General features: G+C 39.3%; 1 protein-coding gene across 2 annotated transcripts; it reads right to left on the bottom strand.

The window, feature by feature from the left end:
- Positions 1–5488: 5488 nt before the first annotated feature.
- On the bottom strand, positions 5489–18878 carry FGFR1OP2 (FGFR1 oncogene partner 2). 2 transcript variants are annotated; one of them, XM_056340685.1, is made up of 6 exons: positions 18679–18878; positions 15082–15218; positions 13840–13957; positions 12792–12934; positions 9024–9137; positions 5489–8208 (listed from the first exon to the last, which is right to left on the bottom strand). In XM_056340685.1, exons 2-6 carry the CDS (start codon positions 15214–15216, stop codon positions 8071–8073), a joined length of 648 nt encoding a protein of 215 aa, XP_056196660.1. In that variant the 5' UTR covers positions 15217–15218; positions 18679–18878; the 3' UTR covers positions 5489–8070. The 2 variants fall into 2 exon arrangements, with proteins under 2 accessions (XP_056196660.1, XP_056196659.1); XM_056340684.1 differs by having other exon boundaries at positions 18686–18877.
- Positions 18879–18997: the final 119 nt, after the last annotated feature.

The raw sequence follows: 18997 nt of genomic DNA, 5'->3' as shown, positions 1-18997 counted from the left end.
TTGTCTTTAATTCTGCTGAGATGGTATGGACATTTTCTTCCATATTCTGTAAGCCATAGTGAGTAGCAATGACAATAATCAGAATACATTAACTGAGCCACTGGGGTGTTGAAGGGGTAAATTTCAATGGGGTTTTTTTGTGTACTCCCTAAGGCTGTTGGATGCAAAAGGAAAATTGGATCCTACCCTGCTGTACTGACCCCTGTTCTGATTGCAGAATCTCTCATTGGAAGCATTTACTGCCTTGCTGTGTTAACTGCACTACCTTGCAGTTCTGCTAGCTTAAAATAATTCTATCTGATGCTCCTAGGAAATCTAAATCTAAACTATGTTCTTCTAGGTAGTGATTCCCCTGTAAAATCAAGTGTTTTGAAGTTTCATGTAAGCTGAAGCTTTCTGGACTGTGATCTACTTTCTGCTGCTGTAGAGAATTCTCCTGCCATGGTGGCCCCAGTACACTTCTTTCACTGAGTTGTCTGGAGTCTTCGCTGTAGTAATGCTGTAATGATCACATTGTGGTGTTTGTCTTAGCTGCTTGTAGAGCATTCCTAGGTCTGCATGGGTTTACAGTCCTGCCTCAAACCTGCAGGAGAAACTCTTCTTTTTCCCCTCACTTTCACGCCCATGCTAATTTCTCCTAGCAGTTAAACGAGCTGTGGCACAAGTGGACTTAAAGACACTGATTTCATCAAAGAAACAGATCTCTATTCTTTTGTCTCCTTCCTTTCTTTGTAAAGACAAATCCAGCCTGACTACTGCTTCATGGATCGCTATGTGTGTGAGGTGCTTGCCTACCAGCTTCCCTAGATATTTCTATCTTCAGTCATGCGCTCTGAACAATTTGTGTTTTCCATAGGTGTACTTTGGAGGAGAGGAAGACAGATTTTCCTGTTTTAAGCATTGCATTTTGATTTGAGAACAGGTTATGGGAAATTATAGAAGGGGCCCACAAGATAAGTGTTCCTTTGTCACATCTGCACTTATGTATCCTAGGCACAAGGCTTTCCTTACTGGAAGATCTACACTGTACCATTCCTCCCAATCTAATAGTCCATGTTGCTAGTGCTTAGTAAGCAGAAAAGGTATTAGTTGTTGGGTCTTCTCAACTAGTTGGTAGAAATGAATCAGGTTATAAAGCACTCAAAACAGTTATGGGGACCCAGCTGCTGGGTATTGTGTAAAACCTGTGATCAAGGTTTCTGAGAAGATGTCTTAACACCATTGCTATTTGTGGCTGCAAACCTGGCTTTGGGAAATCTGAGCAGAATGCAAACTTTGGGGGGTGCCAGTCTGAAACAAAAATGGTCCTGTGAAAGGCTGACATCTTTTTGATGCTGCTGTCAGAGAGACTTTAATGTGCCCTGACTTGTCTGGTGGCTCGCTTTCAGGCTAATTTGTTTTTCTGTCTGAGGCACTTTGTCATTGCCAAAACTATGCAACAGTCCCAAGCAACTGGATATCAAAACAGGGTAAGAGCAATGTTTAGTTTAAAACAGCTTGAGGACCAAAATCCTGTTACTGATGCTTGTGCCATGTAATAACTTCAGGGGGGGCAATTTTATTTTTAATTGGAGGCTAAGGACTGAACTTGGCTAAAAGGCAGGTTGTAGTGGTAGAACTGCTGATACTCCTAACAGGGCCTTGTCATGAAGCTCAGCCAACTGTGGTGACCTTTGGTGGCACTGAGTTTGGGCAGGAGAGAAAGTATTTTACAGTTTGCCTGTTTGAGTGCTGTGTGTTGCAGAAGGAAGAATGGGACCCTTTCTGCTCTGGGGTCTCCATGTCTGATGAGATTTGTTCCTCGCTGCTGCTCTTGAGCTGAGCCATGTTCTGCTGCTCTTGGGCAAGCTTATCAGCTCTCAAGCTTTCGGTGAGCTCTCACGAAGAAATCATTCTTTTTCTCTATCTGATCTCCTTAAGCAGGTCCTAATGTATTTTTTAACTTTATCTTCTAGGGGACTAGGTTAACGTGCTCCTGCTCCTAACCCTGAAGTGTGAGATGTACGTTCTGACTTGTAGTATCTAGGCAGCAGACTGGGTTAAGACCTCCAAAATAATCCTTCAGCATGCAGCTATCGCTCATCTGTGACATCTTCCTGTTTCCTTAACTGGTGCTGAGTTACACTTACCTATCTTTGCTTTTCTTTGCAAGAGCAAAAGAAATGTGAGACTTAAAGGTTTTCTTTGGTCCCCTCATATCTGTTTTTATTCCAACCTGGAACATGTGCAAAAAAGGCCTTCCCAAAGCCTGCCTTTTGTGAGTTTTCCACTGACACTTCACACCCCAGCGAGGCTCTTTAGCTTTCATTTAGTCCTTGCCTAGAGCTGTCATTTATCTGAAAACGTTTCCAAAAAAACGGGAAGCCCTTCCTGAGAAATCAATATGCCCCACCTTAAAATGTGCGTTTTTCACTAAGCCTTTGAGCTTTTCATCTCTCTTCCTGCGGAACTAGCAGCGGTGTGCTGTCAGTTTGCACTTGAACTTTGCAGTGGTTACTTGTGGTAGGCTTTACTATGACTTTGGTTTCTGGTTGGTTTAGCCAGTGAATAGTCTGAATAGCAAGTGTTGAACTTCTGGTAAGTAAATATCCTACAGAAGAGAAGTATTGTAAGCACTGACCTAATGTGTTCCAACTCAGTGGCTGAGATGCATTGATATACCCTGCCTATTTATTTGAATTTTGTCCATATTCATCTGGTTAGGTTGTCCACTCCCATGTCTTTGATTAGTAGGCTTTGGTGTTTCAATTTTCTTTAGAAACAATAGCTCCAATAATATTTTTGTTTGTTCCAGTAGATGCTTGTTGCTTATAACTTCTTTTTATTGATATTAGACTTGTCTGCTAGCAGGTAGCTATAGGCAGACAGCTGCCTCCTGTTTGAGTATGCAAGGCTTTATACTTTCATGAATGCTGCAGGAAGACAACTTCAAAACAGAGCAATAAAATAGCTCATTTTGGAGGTGAGAGGGAGTGGCAGGAAAAAATGCTTGTGTACAACACAGCTGCCTGCTTCAGAACTGGGTTTTCACAAGTCCGCCTTGTCAGAGAACACCCATTGCAATTTTTTCATATTATCCTTAATACCTTCAGGTGCAACAACAGATTATCTAATGTGCTCAAACTGAGCTGGATTAATTTTTATTTATCCTGAATGCTCTGGCTGGGGGGGAGGGAGCGGGAGCCATATGCAGGAAGCAAAAAAGCACAGAATGTATTGTAGGCGGCAGCTGCTGTTTGCCTAGCCAGTAATTTAATGAGTTGCATATGATGATTCATTTAAAAAATTGTTTACTACATTCCCAAGTGTGGTACTGGGAAAACCAAAGGCACTGATTGCCCTGCACCCATTAGTGTGTTGTATTGTTTGAACTTCCCAACAACTGCATTTTTCAAAAACGTATCCAATGCTTTTCACTGCTGAAATAGCCATCCTCGAATGTATTTCTTCAGGTGTCTTTGGTAGCAAGAACATTGTAGGGAAATTATGCATTCTGTTATTCTTTAAAGGTAAAACTTCACCTTAGGGAAATGGAAAGGGACTGCTGGTGGAGTTGTTTGTTTCCCTTGTGCTACTGTTCTCTAACTTGTGTACAAGGAGTGTTGCCAGCACGTATTCTTCCAGGACTGGAATTATGAAATGTTTTCCTCAGTGTTGAGCAGTTAAAAGTCAGGTGAGTTTTTTCTGAACTTGGGAAATAATGTCCTCTGACACACAGGTGTGGCCACACTGTCTCCCAGCAGGCAGGCTGCTGCATCGGAACATGTCTGGGAAAGGGAGGTGGTTGTGGGCAGCAGCAACATCGGTGCCTTTTCAGTCACTGAAACAGAATGTTTTGTTTTGCAGCACACTTTAATATGTGGAAGATACAGTTTTGTTTAAATTGGTCTTCTTTACTGGCATCAGTAGTATGAAATTCAGCTGCATGGCAAATGAAAAGTAGGATGGGCCAAAGGTGAAGCTGAATGTGACCTACACGTCTACCAGGTGTGTGCCTGTAGTATCACACAGCTGTGTGCTGCCAGTGGTGTTTTCCCAGCATGCCCTGGTGCTCTGGAAGGTCAAGTCTAGCGAGAGGTCCTCTGACACTACACAGAATCTACTTTCCTGCTCTTTAAACAAGAACAGGCATTTGTTCACTGGTGCTGGTTTGGGGATACGTGTGAGAGAGTGTTATTTTTCTTGGACAGTAATGAGACGGTACGTTTGCACACAGATTTTAATGGAATCCCTGAGACAACTCCTTCTGTGACAGCTGTGCAGACAGCTGGCAGATCTTGGACACCTACAGCTGAACAGTGCTTCCACTGCACCCTCCTGCTTTTTTTTTTTTTTTTTTTTTTTTGGTCTGGCAGCAGCTCAATGCTACTTCCAGAACGTGTTACCAACCAGCTTTTTCAACATGCTGCTGTAAAGAAGCTGTCTGATGCTGTAACGTACTCTTCCACCACATTCCTTCGCTTCCAACTTAGGATTTCTTTTGCTTTCCTGCCTCATCTTCCTGCTGTCACTATACAGAACCCGTTACACTGTGACTGGCACTACAGTGTTACGTTAGCCAATGGAAGTACCTGTCATTGTGTACTTGGTACTTGGACATCCGTATCTCTAGAAAGAATGTGCTTGTTCTACACTCAAGTAGGTGCTTTAGAAATTCTTCTTTTAGTCAGCAAAAGTGCTTTTAAAGTTTCATGTTTACAAACTAAAACATACAACTTCCTAAGCCCATGTGAATCTTATTTTGGGTATCTACAAAGGGATGCTAGTAATTGTAATACTGCATGAGCATGGCACCACTCGTTCTGTATTGTAACATAATCTTCTAATTCAATGTGTGTGTTAAAAAGCCAAACCTATTTAAAGCTTTTAGTTGTACAAAACAGACCAATTCAGTTTCAAGCTGCCTTTTGGTTTTATGTCAGCTGAAAAGCTGCTATATGTATTTATGACATGGCTTGACATTTATACCCAGAATCTATACCAAAAACAAGTTTCTCTTCTGAGAAACCATGGGGAAGTGGAGAAAACATTACATTGTCAGTTTATGAATGCAATCCACTGACACTCTCTTTTACCATCACAGACAAAGGAACCCTGACTTAGAGCTTGAACCAAGTGACCTTTTTTTAAATCTTCAAGAAAACCCCCAAACTCTCCTATCCTATCTGTACCAACATATGTTTTGATCCAAAAATCAAAGCCCTGTGGACTGTTTTTTGTTTGTAGTAGGCAGTTACTTATCTTTCAAGTGAGCCACTAGACCTATTTACTATGTAGAGAAGATTCTTAGTTCTCAAGAGAAAATGAAGACTTTACAGAGATTTTTCTTTTGCTATATTACAACATGAATAAAAGCACTAGAAATTGGCCTGTCTGCTTTAGAGTATAAAAATAAGCTCAGTAAATAGTAAAATATGGTGGGGTTCCCTTATATGTTACCACAAGGTGTGCTTCAGAGTCAGTACCTTACTTTAATCCTGAAGAAATCCACATTTTCAGTCAACTTTATTGATAAAATAAGTTTACTGTACAGTACACAACTCTAGCCATAAATTCTTTTCAAGCCATCTGCATTACAAAAATAACAGGTATGCAATGAAAAATAGTCACTCCACACACGGTGAAGGTTCTTCAAAATCCTAAAGTGATCAGGTCAGGGGAATGAAAGGGGAGACTTATCAAATGTGAAGACTAGGAGTACATAAATTAAGTCACATTTTATAATTTACAAAAATAAACACTAATCAAGCATTATTTCATAATAGAGCAACCTTAAGGAACTGCCACAGACTAACAACCCTTCTCTGCTATACAACTCTGGAGACTATTTGAAAGACAAACCAGAAAGTCAGCCATGAAACTGCATTCAGCATTAAATAGATATAAATGCCTCTGATACCAGTCAATGGCTGAAAAGACACTTCAAATAAGAATAACTTAATTGCACCCAAAATTTCTCATAAATCTGTACAACAGAACACTCAATTAAAAATTTATGTTGCTTCTGATAAGTCACCAGCTCATAAGCTACAGTAGAAATGCAAAATCTAAATTATAGAAGCATTAGTAAGGTTTTACCGGTATAATAATAACAGAAAACTCTTTTGTGCTTGAGCTAAAATGTTCCCCCAAAAATTCCTTCCAGGTGTTTAGCAAGTTTGGAAATGGTTTGAACTTTTCCTCCATGCATGTGAATGTCCTCAATATATTCTCAAGCCTGGAAATAAGATAAGATGCTCTGGAAAGAGTAGTACATTCTAAATTTATAAAAAGTGTTGTGAAAGTTTGGAGAGTTTGATTTGTCTGTCCTTTCAACTGTATTTACTAGCATATGTATTAGTTAATTGAAAACTAATAATTTGTCTCTGCAAAGCACTCCTTTCCTACCACTTTTTTCTCTTAAAAGTACTACAGGAAGGGGAGCAGCAACTGACAGCAACAGAATAAAAACATTAAGCCCTTTATCCATTAGTTTACTGGGCACTGAAAATTCATCCTTAACTGTGCAGCGTCTTTACCTTGAGCCCAGGGAAGCTGTACTGAGTCAAAGGAAGTTGGATTTAAAACTGACACACTTGGAAGTGCTTGGTGCTGAATTCTTTTTGTATTGTTGTAACTGAAAGTCAAATTTGTTAAGTAATAGTTCATTTCAGAAATAGGAGTTAAACTCGTTTTGCTAGGTGAGTTATTGAAGAGTTAAAATATTCTACTGTGGGTGGCATTTGTAGATCCACAGTTTTCTGTGGTTGAAAGCATTCACTCTGCTTCTTTCAAGCATGCTTTCCCAAGTAAAGAATATGTTAAGGTGCTGGACAAAAAGCAGTGATGCATATCAATACCAGAATGTTCTTGCTGCCTTGATCAAAAAGCGATAGTCTGATAAACAAAAGCCAAATGTTATTTTGGTACCTCTTTACTACAAGCATGTCTTGTGTAGCACTTCCATCATATCTGCATATGATATAAACAGTACTTTGATCTAGAAAAGCCAATTCCTTTTCACATTTGCAAGTATTTGGGGAGTACAAGTGAGCAGTCTATTTGTCAGTATAGCATACTGAAATATTTTCTACTGCAAACATAATATATGCCTGAAACTTACTTAAAATCCTTCCTGATGAATATTTAGTACTTAACAAAAATCAAGAATATTGATTGCAGGCTGCCAACTTGGCTATGGAGCTTCTCCCTCCTTCCCCTGACTACCTTCCTGCTGCTACTGCTTGAGTGCTTTCAATTTGCATTCCCCAGTTAGGAAGTTTGGGCAGACAAGGAGCAGAAACAGATGGGACTAAGGTGGCCTCTGACCTATAGAGAACTGAGTGGGTTTTTTTCTCTCATAAAAGTAAAAGTTAAGGCAGAATTATACTATGCTACCTGTGTTCCAGAAAACAAAGTGGGAGCAGCTCTTCTCCTGTTCTGAAAATACAACTAGGTATATCTAAAGAATCTTGTTCAACTGAAAAAAAATAAATACTGAACAACTGCAAAAACATTGCTCATGTTTAAGCAATTGGCCATGTATTTAGCCACAGAGTATCCTGTTCAAATAATAGAAATCCTTATGGTTTATGCTGAACTATGTACCCTTTCTATTAAACAGGTTTGTGCAAAATGAGAAAACTAATTAAGAGAAAAAAAATGTAATGCGGATCATGCACAAAGCATATTCACAAGTTACTACTTTTTAACCAGAGATCAGACTTTAAATCTTACCTTTATTATGTAATAGGTGCACTGAAACTTTGTATAAGCAATATTTTTTATATAAATTATGTGAAATCCTTGTCTATTATCTGTAAAATAATTTCATATAAAAAGAATTCCCAATTCAGTTTAAGTGCATTAATCCATTTCCTACTGAAGTTAGATCTATGGCAATTAATCTGTCACTAAGGTTTTTGTAGAATACCAATTTTAATTCAATTTTACACAGTATAAAAGCTGCTAAACTGGAGCTTAAGATGCATTAGCTTGCTGGTGCCCTATTCAGTAACAAGTGCTTGACAAGTGACCCCTGATACTCCATTTGTAAAGTGTGCAATTGAAGCTTGTTGACTTCCAGAGTCTTTAGCTTTTCCTCAGGCTCAAATCGCTGCTTGTCACTAATCCTGACAGAGATGTGCTCTCTGACGCATCTTCCTTCTTAAGGTTCAGAAATGATTCTCTAGTTATTTGAAGAATTTCTCTCAAGCCTTTGTTTTCTTGCTATAACCAGGGAAAGAAAAAGGCATTTAATAGAACTCCAGAAAGAAGTCAAGATAACTATGTTAATAACCTCCCCTCTACTCCAAATGTATGTGTAAGGATTAAAATACTGATTTGCAGTCAGGTAGTGCTATGTTATCTTCTGAATTGAAGAACATTACGTTTCTGACCCTCTTGCTCTCTTGAATGGGCATTAAGCATAAAAACGGTTGGACTTGATCTCAAAGGTCCTTTCCAACATAAATGATTTGATGGAAAAAAAAACCAGCTCAAACCACATAGATGGGTAAGAAAAGGGTCATTAAGGTCAAATGTTGACTTTAAAAAGAAAAATAATCTCCCATTCTTTCCATGTACCCTGTCCCCTAAAGAACTGCTTTGCTAGCACTTAAAGAGCAATAGAGTTGATTGTCTAATATTAAGCAATTAAGAATCCCTCCTCAAAGGGGCACAACTATTATTTTGAAAAAATAGTATTTAAAAGCCACAGGAGTGGATATTATGTGCATCCTAGCATCTTATTAGGATGAATTTGTATTATTTCTAAGCTTTTTGCTATGCTCACAGAGACTTCAAAAAAAGAGAAACCTTAAGACCGCTCATAAATAAAAATCACCAGTTCTGGTGATGAAGTATCAACTACGCAAGACCTGAGAGTAAGCTATAGTGCAGAAAACAGTACTTGCAGTTCTCCAACAAAAAAAGCCTAACAAAACAGTAGTGTGACTGACTGATACAGTAACTCAACAGGAATTACTGTGGTAACATTTGCTCCCTTGCTGTTTGTGCCATCGCTGTTTTGATTTCATACCTACCTCAAGCTGAATGATACGTTCCTGCTCTTTGCAGCCATGCTTTTCATCAATTTCAATAGCTTTTCTCATTACTGCTGCCATTTCTGTAATTTGGTCCACATGCACTTGCAGCTCCTAAGACATAAAAATCAAACAAACAACGACAGCTTTAGTAATGTATTTTCTGCATTATTAAAAATAAGTGAAGTCTTAAGCGTGCATTTTAACTGCTGTGCCCCTAAATAATCAATGTAAACACAGACCCAAATTCTTGAAAATGAGCTCTCTATAACTTTACAGCTTGAGCAACCACTGTAGTCCTGTTTATTTAAATAAGTCTGGTTAACCACTGACTGATCCCTTTTCTTAGAATTTTATATATGCTTAAAAGACTGTGTCTTCTGTTGCTTAACACCTTCCAACGGGCTACAAGTTAGTTGCGTGATTGCTCCGAGAAGGCCTTCCTGTGTTGCAGGAACCGATGTATGTAATTTTAGATATGCAGAAAGACTAAATTCATTTAAGAACAGCAGGGTATGCAGCATTCTTTCTCTTTGTTTGGAGCCTGATCTCCAGTCTGGTACAGCCAATACCAGCCCACAGGTCGGCATTTATCCGTTAAAAGACTAGGTGAAGTAGTAATCTTTACTACGTTACGTATTAGGAAACTCAGATCTGTCATTTGCTCTTGCTTGAATCCAATTCCAGCTTATCTGGGATCTGGACTTCAGAGGTCCTTGTCCTTGCTGAATTGTAAGAAAACCTTTTGTGTCCTAACTGATCTCTTTATGTCTGTTCATTAATGCTAATAGGGTGCTTTCCTATTACAAATAATTATCACATCTCACTGAAAGATTCAAGGAGGAAAAACAAGAAGAGCAGCAGTTTGGTTTGTCCTTGTCCTGTTCCACCATCAGGAGTGGGATGATAGGAGGCCTTAACTTAGGCCTAGCAGCCTTGGCAAGGAAGCCAGCTTTTAGATAATCACTGTTTGCAAAGAAGCACCCTCTTACCCAGACCTTACCCGTAGGCACTTAAAGGGTCACTACTACTTTCCCACTGCAGATCCAGATAAAGAGCATATGCCTCTTCAGTATTCACTGCAGTTCAGTTAAGCCAAATATTTAATGGTATTTTCAGAAGCTTTTATTTTCCATTGTCTTTTCCTCAACTTGTTTTTTATTCCAACTCTACTATCATGCTGACCTAGTCATGGCTGACCTGACCTTTGGGCAAAATTCACAATAGTTACCCACATCAAGAAAAGCAGAACAATAGGACTGAAATGAAGAACAGTATAGACTAAAGTTAAATCCTACCTTTAAATTATGAGTTTGACTGGAGGTCCATACATCTAGCAGATGATCAGCTTGCCTTTCCGCTACCAGAAATGGTTAAATTACCATAAAGAACTGCCTCACTTGGAATTGTAAGCTTTATCTGACCAAAACATGAACATCAGCCCTCTCCCTCCTTCCTACTCTGCCATTCCAATTGCTAAAGCAATAGTTTAGCTGCTTACTCATTGAATGCCCAGTTACAGTGGCAGCGGGGGTAGAACTTCTGTAAATCTTTATGTTCTTGTCAGCTTCCAGTGAAGGTGATTACGTGAAACATTTTTTTTCAACAAAACCCTAAATTTAGCTTGAAAGGAAGCTGTGATCAGTGGTAAAAGAATAAGCTGGCAAGGATGTACCCTTGAGAAGGCCTGGGAAAGTCGGTCATTTTTAGATACATTGCTGTCCTTCCTACTTCCTACTCTGCCGGCTTACATGGCCTCTTGATCAATATGATTTAGAGCCTGTTCCAAGGTCACTAATCTTAGATCAGAGATCTACTCTGGAAGGCAAATGTGTGAAACTTGGATGCTGTCATACCAAAGAGTGCAAAATGAAAGTGTTTCTTTACAAAGATATCACACATCTACAAACACTCTTTGTATCTCTCTCTGCTTTTTGTTTGCCACACATTGTTGTTTTTTTTCCTCCAAAGGGGAAAAAAATGAAAGCCACAAGTGTTATTAGGCCTTGTTTCAGCTGAGCAAATTCAAATAGCACAGTTAAGATCAGGGTAATTACTACCTACACATACTTTTCTCTTGCATACAACACTGCTGAAAGAAATTGTTTTTCCTGTTTAAAGGAGGTGCTTGTTGAATCTGCAGAAATCAATGATTTTGTAGTCATCTTTTGTAAACAGGCACTGAAGTTAATAGCTGGCACTTGAGAAAACAGCAGTTATTGGTAAAGCAAGATTAACTCCTTGGGTATGATGGATTTTTTTAGTTAACAAGAGAGAAGTATTTAAAAAATGCTTCAAGATTGTTCAATCTTACTGAATCTGAAGGCTGATCAGAATAAATAATGAAATTCCAGAAATCTAAGTGTTAGGTTAAAGGTTATAAATTGTTTTCATCAGGCATTCTTGTGGGACCAGATTTAACCAAAACGTTGAAGCCTAAATCTCCTGTTTAAATGATACTGTTTGAGATGCGCTTTTTCCCCCCCCCGCCTCCACCTGAAGCTTTTAATCCATGGAAGTGTTTGCAAATGAAATTTTAAAGCCCATTTCTGGATATTTAACCCTCTTGTCTTGGTATTCCTGAGGCTGTCAGATATGTTACACTATATGCTAAGGTAACTTCTTTTGAAAAGGATATATACTGGTCATTTTTTAGGAGTTTATGTTAAATAGATAGTTCTAATCCACTAGATTTTTTTTTATACTGAACTAAGTAGTCCCATTGATTTCAATGGCAGTAATTGCATATGTGTGATTTTGTAAGCAGATAAGAAAGCATCAAATTCTTAAACTTTGTTTTCCCAGTATGCAAAACCCAACTGCTTTGCAGACTTAGTTTGTTGAGGTCAAAGATTATTAAACACTTAGAACTAATGTTTGTTTATACAGTTACACTGCTCTCATTACATTTAATTTAAAATGTAATATAATACTTCATTAGAAAACTTCTTTTTAGATCTGTTAGTGGCCTAGAATAATGAATTTTCCTGAAAATACATTAAAAAGGCTAAACTATACATTAGCACTATGAAAGCATACATTAATCTTTTATGAAGCTTCTGAATACTCATATATACCTCACTCATGACAATTCACAAAAATGTTGCTCAATGGTACTGTGTTTTATTAGTGTTCAAAAGCCATAGGATGAAGCACACCTAATACCAGCAACTTTCACCACCCTTCAAGGATCTCAGGCTGCCCTGGATTCTACTTTGCAATCCTTATCAGTAATGAAATAAGAACCAAGGGTTGAAGCAGGAAAGGGGAGAAACGTATGAATAAGCGTTATTCAATATTCAAAAGGGCTTTTACAGTATTTTTAAAAAAATTACAGTATTTAGGGGGAAAATTCTGAATATTAAATTCAAAAAGCTTACTCCTCCTACTCTCCCCAGTAGGCACAAGTTTACTAATTATTTGCTGAAATCACAGGCATAAGTTAAAGCCAGTCTAAATGTCTGAGTATTACTGAGATCTGTGGGCATCTGGAAGTATAATAGGGCAGTTGCCTTAAAGATCTAAGAAAAATAAAATTAAATCAAGTAGATACAGCAACAAAATGCTACTTGTTAGAAGCTTAAATAAATCAGGAAGCTAGTAAGGTAGACTCACTTGACTGATAAGTGTCCTGTTCATGTTTCATGAACTGGATTATAAAAATTAGGACTTGTTAGTACAATGATACGAAAAGAGACAAAGTAAGCTTTGAACCGATCCACTACAGATTAACTTAAGTTTTAACAAAAAAAATAATGAACTTATTACCTTGGAATGTTGCTCTTTTAACTTCATTATTATACTTGGGTCATCCTTTTTGCTTGCCATAAGCAGCCTAAACATCTGTTCTCTGTACTTGCTCATTATCAGTTCCAAAGCAGACTGATGTTCTTCAAGAGATGTGCGTAGTTCTACCAAAATAATTTTAAATTCAGTTAAAAGTTTAACAGGGAAGAACTAAAACAAAATGCAAAAGTAATTGAGCTTCAGAAAACCGAAATAAATCTTCAGTTGAGTGTACCCTCTCCTTGCACCATGAAATTTGCATAGGCTCTGCAAATGTCTTCAGTGATGACTGCCCTAGGAAAATTCTTGTTCAGTCAGAAATGAGGTCTTTTGTCAATATGACTTCATATTCAGACTCTTTAGCTGACATAAGCCTTCCTGAGCGTAGCGAGGAGCTTTATGCTAGCCAGTATAAGCAACACTCTACAAAAGCTAGAATGAAGTTTACAGATCTGGTATAATCTGCAGCTGTGTGTAAAATAAGAGTTAAAAAAATGCTCGTGTTCAAAATATACAAAGTGAAAGGACAAATAACTCCTGAGTAAGATTCATACAAATAGAGGCCACTGAATCATTCACTCAATATAACTGTTAGAATACTTAAGGTATTCCAGGAGGAACAGTATATTCCTAGTCTACAGAATTCCAGAAGGAATTATACTACCACACTTACACTACAGCTTGTCCTGGCTGCTCCTGAATTAATTACTTTTAGCAGTGGGAAACCACAATTCTGCAATATAGGTATCTACTTAGAAGTAAGTTCTGTTTATCTCCTCACTTGTGCTGAACATTATTTAAGGACTGAAAAAGTAATTTTCCACAACTCTCTTTTTGTTAACGATAGTCCCAGTGGTTGGATGTTAGGGCTTTTTATTAGACTGCATTATCATCAGTTAAATAGACAAACTGAGAGTAGAAGAAAAAATTTCTTGCGAACAATTTTTGGGGAATGTATCAATGGTAGAAGTCTCACTGATTCCAGTGGTGCAGGCTGGAACTTTGAAAGGAAAGAATATTCATGCTTTACCTTTATTTTCCTGTTGCAATTCCCTAATCTGTCTGTTTTCTTGTTGGATACCCATCACTAATGTAGATCGAGGGCGATGTCTTGCTACTTCATTGAGCTCTTGAATTTCTTCTTGGTACTAGTTATTAAAAAAAGAAAAAAAACCCAACACAACCACAACATATTTGAGTAACCAAAGGCAAACACTACTCAGCAAGTCACAAAGGACCAATACTACTGTCAAACGCTGTAACAAGCAAGATAATACTTGTTTTTAAATAGTATCAAACAAACAAAACCACTTCTGAAGGTGCTGCTAACATACCTTTGTGTTTTTGAAGCATAGTATCACCTTTGTTCTTAAACAAGTTTCACACCTTACATGCATATAGTGGGAATTATTTAACCTTCAATTAATGCAGGTCAAATTTACCATCAAGTAATTTAAAACTGATATACATATGGTAAAGAAAAACTATGAGGTGTTAACCTCTAGATATTTACTGTGGTTTTCCAATACCTTAAACCACAAGGTTGTATGGGTACAAGTCACATGGACCTGAATGAATGGATCCTGACTCTCAACAAATGGGTACATTTAATACTCTTGGTTTCACGTTATGAAGCCTCTGCATGACTAGTTTTACAGGGATGAAGCACATGCAGGGTTTTATTATTTTACAGGTCCGTTAACACATCCTGTGTTCTATTAAAATGACAGGACGAAATCCCCAAACACCTTTATGTGTTTCCAGAAGTTCTATAGTGAAAGTCACACTCAATCTTAACAATATGCCTTGATTAGCTTAACACCAGAATGGAAACGATCACAAAAAAGCCTAAGAGTCTACTGTGAAACAAAAACAGACAGCGAAAAGATAAACTAACATGACAGGGTCTCTGTATGATTAAATGTGCATGCTGAAATTAATAAATGGAGTAGTATTTCACAGAAGAGCAAAACACAGGACACCACACAATGGCTTGTAACCCCATTTCTACCAGTGTTCTTCAAATAAATGCTAGTTTTCAGTATTTAAGCTAGAGTAACAGAGAAAACTTCTTCACAGGATCAAACTAAATATATAAACAACCCATTTTTAGATCATAGTCACACCTATAATGAATATGCTTGGTATAGCATTAAAGGATTAAGCAAATAACATACCAATTCTACACTGTACAGTAGCAGACAAAAATGATTTTACGTTATGTGTTTCCGAGTTGTTCTTTTAATGGAGTAAACAAAGTTGGAAAACAAACCTGTTTCATTGCTTCAACCCGCTTATTAAGAGCTGTAGTCTGTTCAATAAGAGCTTCTGCTGCGTTGTCATGTTCCCTTAGCCGTTCCACCAGTGCCTTTGCATCTGCTAAGGCTTTTTCAATTGTGCAACTCATTTCTAAAGATTAGAAATATATTATTTTCACAACACCATCTGTTTGCTGTATGAAGAACAGCTATCTATGTGATTATATATATAAAATTATTTGGTTTTCATCTAAAGCAGATGAATACAACCTTTCTCTCAGAAACATCCAGACATTTTGTTGTTTCTTAGGAGTAGGAATACCCTAAGTCTGCCTTTCCTTTTCCTCCTTTTCGATTGCTGTTGAGACCATATATCAGAGCAAGAAAATGAAAGTAAACTTTATGAGAGCATCAATATACTAAGTGCAAAAGGAGGACTGTTGAACATATAGAAACTGAGCAGTGCATGTCCTTCTGCAAGTAGCAGAGAAAAAAAAAAAAAGAATATTACATTAACTATTTCATTTTTCAATACTTTTCTTTCCTTCAATGTATCCTCCTACCAGTCAGATATACTTCAAGATATTTGAAAAGTGTAAATAGAGCACAAGAGAGAATGTCAAGGACTACAGTGGGCTGGAACATTTTGATGGATTAAATCAGCAGAGAAGGAACTGCTCAAACTGACAAAGAAAATTACTCCGGCAAAATTCAGAAAACTAAGGGCTTGTATTTTCTTCATGTCTGTAAATGAACACAAACATTACTGCATGGAATGAAACTGTAAAATTTAACAGGATAGAGGAAGATAGCAACTTAGCTAAGAAAAACCGATTTGCATAGTTAAAATACCAGCCTTCTAATTGCAATACTTATTAGCAGAAATTACCTATTGCTAGAGTTGCTAACCTTGCAAGTGCTTGCACATACTAGCATTTCCAGGATACTGGCCTTTACACCGAATTTTTTTGTACTCATGCTTGATAGATTAAGTTTCAAGACTGAGATTTTCAGCCTAAATTTTTACTTTCTCCTAAGAAACCTTGCAATTTTTCTACTGAAAAAGAAATCTACTTAAACACCTTGAACAATTCTTCAGCAATCAGACAGCAACTCTCAAGGTTTATTAGTGTTAGGAGTCTTCTTGACATAAGGCTTAGTATTTGTTTCAGGAAACTTTCTAAGGTACTGAATGATTCAACTAAATCCATTTCTTAGCCAGGCTGTCTGCTAAAGAAGATATTTTTCTAAGTATAAAAGATCAGTGGACCTTTCCTGAGCTGCAGGAAAAATACGTGCTTCAAGACAATTTTCTGACTTTTAGGCACATTTACAAACCATAGCCTAGGATCTTCAAGCCAAGCTTAAAGAAATCCTCACATTTTCCTCAGCTGACCTTTTCACACTGTCTCAGGGTAACAGTAGAATTAAGGATATTTCAAACACCAGAAATTCCACCACTACCCTCAAAATATTTACAAACATAGCAGGAATATCCTGCCCTCATACGTTAAGGTGGGGGAAAACTAAGTGAGACAGCAGCAGAGTTTGAAGTGTTCTCTCTGAAGAGCTCTCATGCACCCAGAATGTCCTGCAAGGTCTAACCTCTCAAAAGCATTTTAATTTGGTGATTTCATTAGCTGCTTCCTCTGCTCTCAGGAGCACATGTAATACAAAAGCATTTAGTTTACTTTTTCTGTGTAGAAGGGTCTTTCAGGGACCCTACCATCACAGAAAGTTGAGACTTTTTTTTTTTTACCGATAAAGGAGCTTCAGAAAGCGAGCTTTGTGTACGCAGAGCACAACTGTTGTAACCTGTGATTCATGTGATATTGAAAGCAGCAGCATTTAGGCATGTATACATTTAATATAGACATTCATAATGTTCGTTCCTTCCTGTTTATCAACTAGAGTTTTTCTTTTAATTTCCATATGACGTATATATGTATTTGAGGTATCAAGTTCTCCAGTGGACTGGTGTGTTATCACAGGTAGTTAAATCTATTCACTCCGGTTTAGCAGTTTGAGCTTTATTTATTATATAGAAAGGAATTATACTGTATTGGTTTTAAGGACCTGCTTTTCTTGCTCCTCATTTCTCCTTCCAGTTCTGGTCTCAGATTTTTACTGGATGACAAAAATATCACACACAAAAGATGATCTTCCACACTAGCTCTCTAAACTGTCACAGAAATTGATTTAATCAGATCCATATTTAAGGAGAATTTGAAGAGCAGTCTAAATTCATGGGTCATAAATTCTCTAGCCACTATAAACAAAGACTCTCAGGCCTCTCCGTGAGCTTGGATTACATTTGGCATTCATCCTACAATGCAGTTAACACTTCTGATCTTTTGTAAGCATCAATATAAATTTTAAACACAGAACATATTCACCCTCCCATGTACTTTCTCATTTTCACCCAGCCCAACCACACAAAAGAAACTTTTTTGTAGCAAAGCCACTGGCATCCTTTTTCACAGTGAGTGAGTTGGGGAAGACACGTGTGTGCCTTGTGTGGCTCAGCAGCCGCGCAAATTCAGCATTGACTATCCACTGCCACCGCGCAGCAGCTGCAGCAGGCCAGAGGCCATCTCCTGTTTGCAGGCAGGATTCGTACCTCAAAAAGGAGAATCGTTATTTGTATTGTGGTAATTCATAGTAGCTCCAAATCTTGGCTACAGTTCCTTTGGGCAAGACACTGGCCCTAATCCTTGGAATTTAACATTTTCTCTAGTTGCTGATCTAGCTGCCTGTGAAAAACAAAACTTCTGTCTTATCCTAGACTAGAACTAAATCTGTGAGTTAACCTGGGCATCTAGGGGGTAAAAAGCCCACTTAATCAAATATAATAGATTTAAGCAAATTAATACCCTATGTATGAGCATCGGGACTACATAGCTAAACATAATGATTCCTCAACTCTACCCTACAAGAGTATGCCCAGTTACAATTATATTTGTTAGTCTGCAATCCTACCAACGGGGTCAACAGGTAGCAAGAGCAACAACTCAGCACAGCAATACTGCTACTACACACTCATTTCCTGTCACTTCCTGCAATTTACTAATTGCTTTCATTATCAAATTTGGCTGCCCTTAAAAGAATAACGACTTTTTCCTTTTTCGCAACTACAGCCTTCCTCTAGCTTTCTGTCCTTTTTTTTTTTTTTTTTTTCATCCTTACTGAGAACTACCTTTTCCCATAGCGTAATGCTTCGGGTCTGCCCTCCCCACAGTCACCAGCTTTGCAGCGCTGAACCACGCTGCGGTCCCTGCCAGCTCTGGGCTGGCTACAGCGGCCCGGGGGCGCCCGCCGTGCCCGCCACCGCCGGTCAGGACTCGCTGCCGCACGCCGGTCATGACTGTCGCGACAGCGGCACCTGCCGTGACACAGCGGCCATGCGAGGGCCGAGCGGCGGGACTCGCCCCGGTCGCCTCCCGGCTGCAGCACTGCACGGGGGGAGGGGGGGGCTCCCCCCTCACACCCCTCCTGACGTCACGGCGCAGGGGCTGCTGCGTGCCCCAACCCTCCATCGGGCTCCCGAGCGCCCGGCGGCGGCACCGTCACCCCCGCCCCGCCCCTCCGGACGCCCCTTCCCCGCCTCGCACCACTCACTCATGACCGGCAGCTCCGGTAGCGCCCGGTGCCGGGGGTGAAGCCCCGACCGGCCCGCCCCGCTGTCAACTGGCGGCGGGCCGCAGGGCGAAGGGAAGAAGGCGCGCTGCCGCCAACAGGGGGGGCGGCGTGAGGCGACGGCGGCCGCGCTGCCTGCCAGCAGCACCGGGCGAGCGCCCGCCGCTCTCGCGAGAGGACGCCCCGCTGCCGCTCCCAGCTCTCGCGAGAACCACCTCCCGTCCCTTCCCCTTGCCTTTCTATTGGCTACCCCGACAAGAGCCCGCCCCCTCGCCGCGCCTGGGCGTCCCCCTG

This window comes from Falco biarmicus, chromosome 5, assembly GCF_023638135.1.
Source record: "Falco biarmicus isolate bFalBia1 chromosome 5, bFalBia1.pri, whole genome shotgun sequence".
In the NCBI taxonomy this organism is placed as follows: domain Eukaryota; kingdom Metazoa; phylum Chordata; class Aves; order Falconiformes; family Falconidae; genus Falco; species Falco biarmicus.
This window is presented reverse-complemented; position numbering and strand designations above follow the sequence as displayed.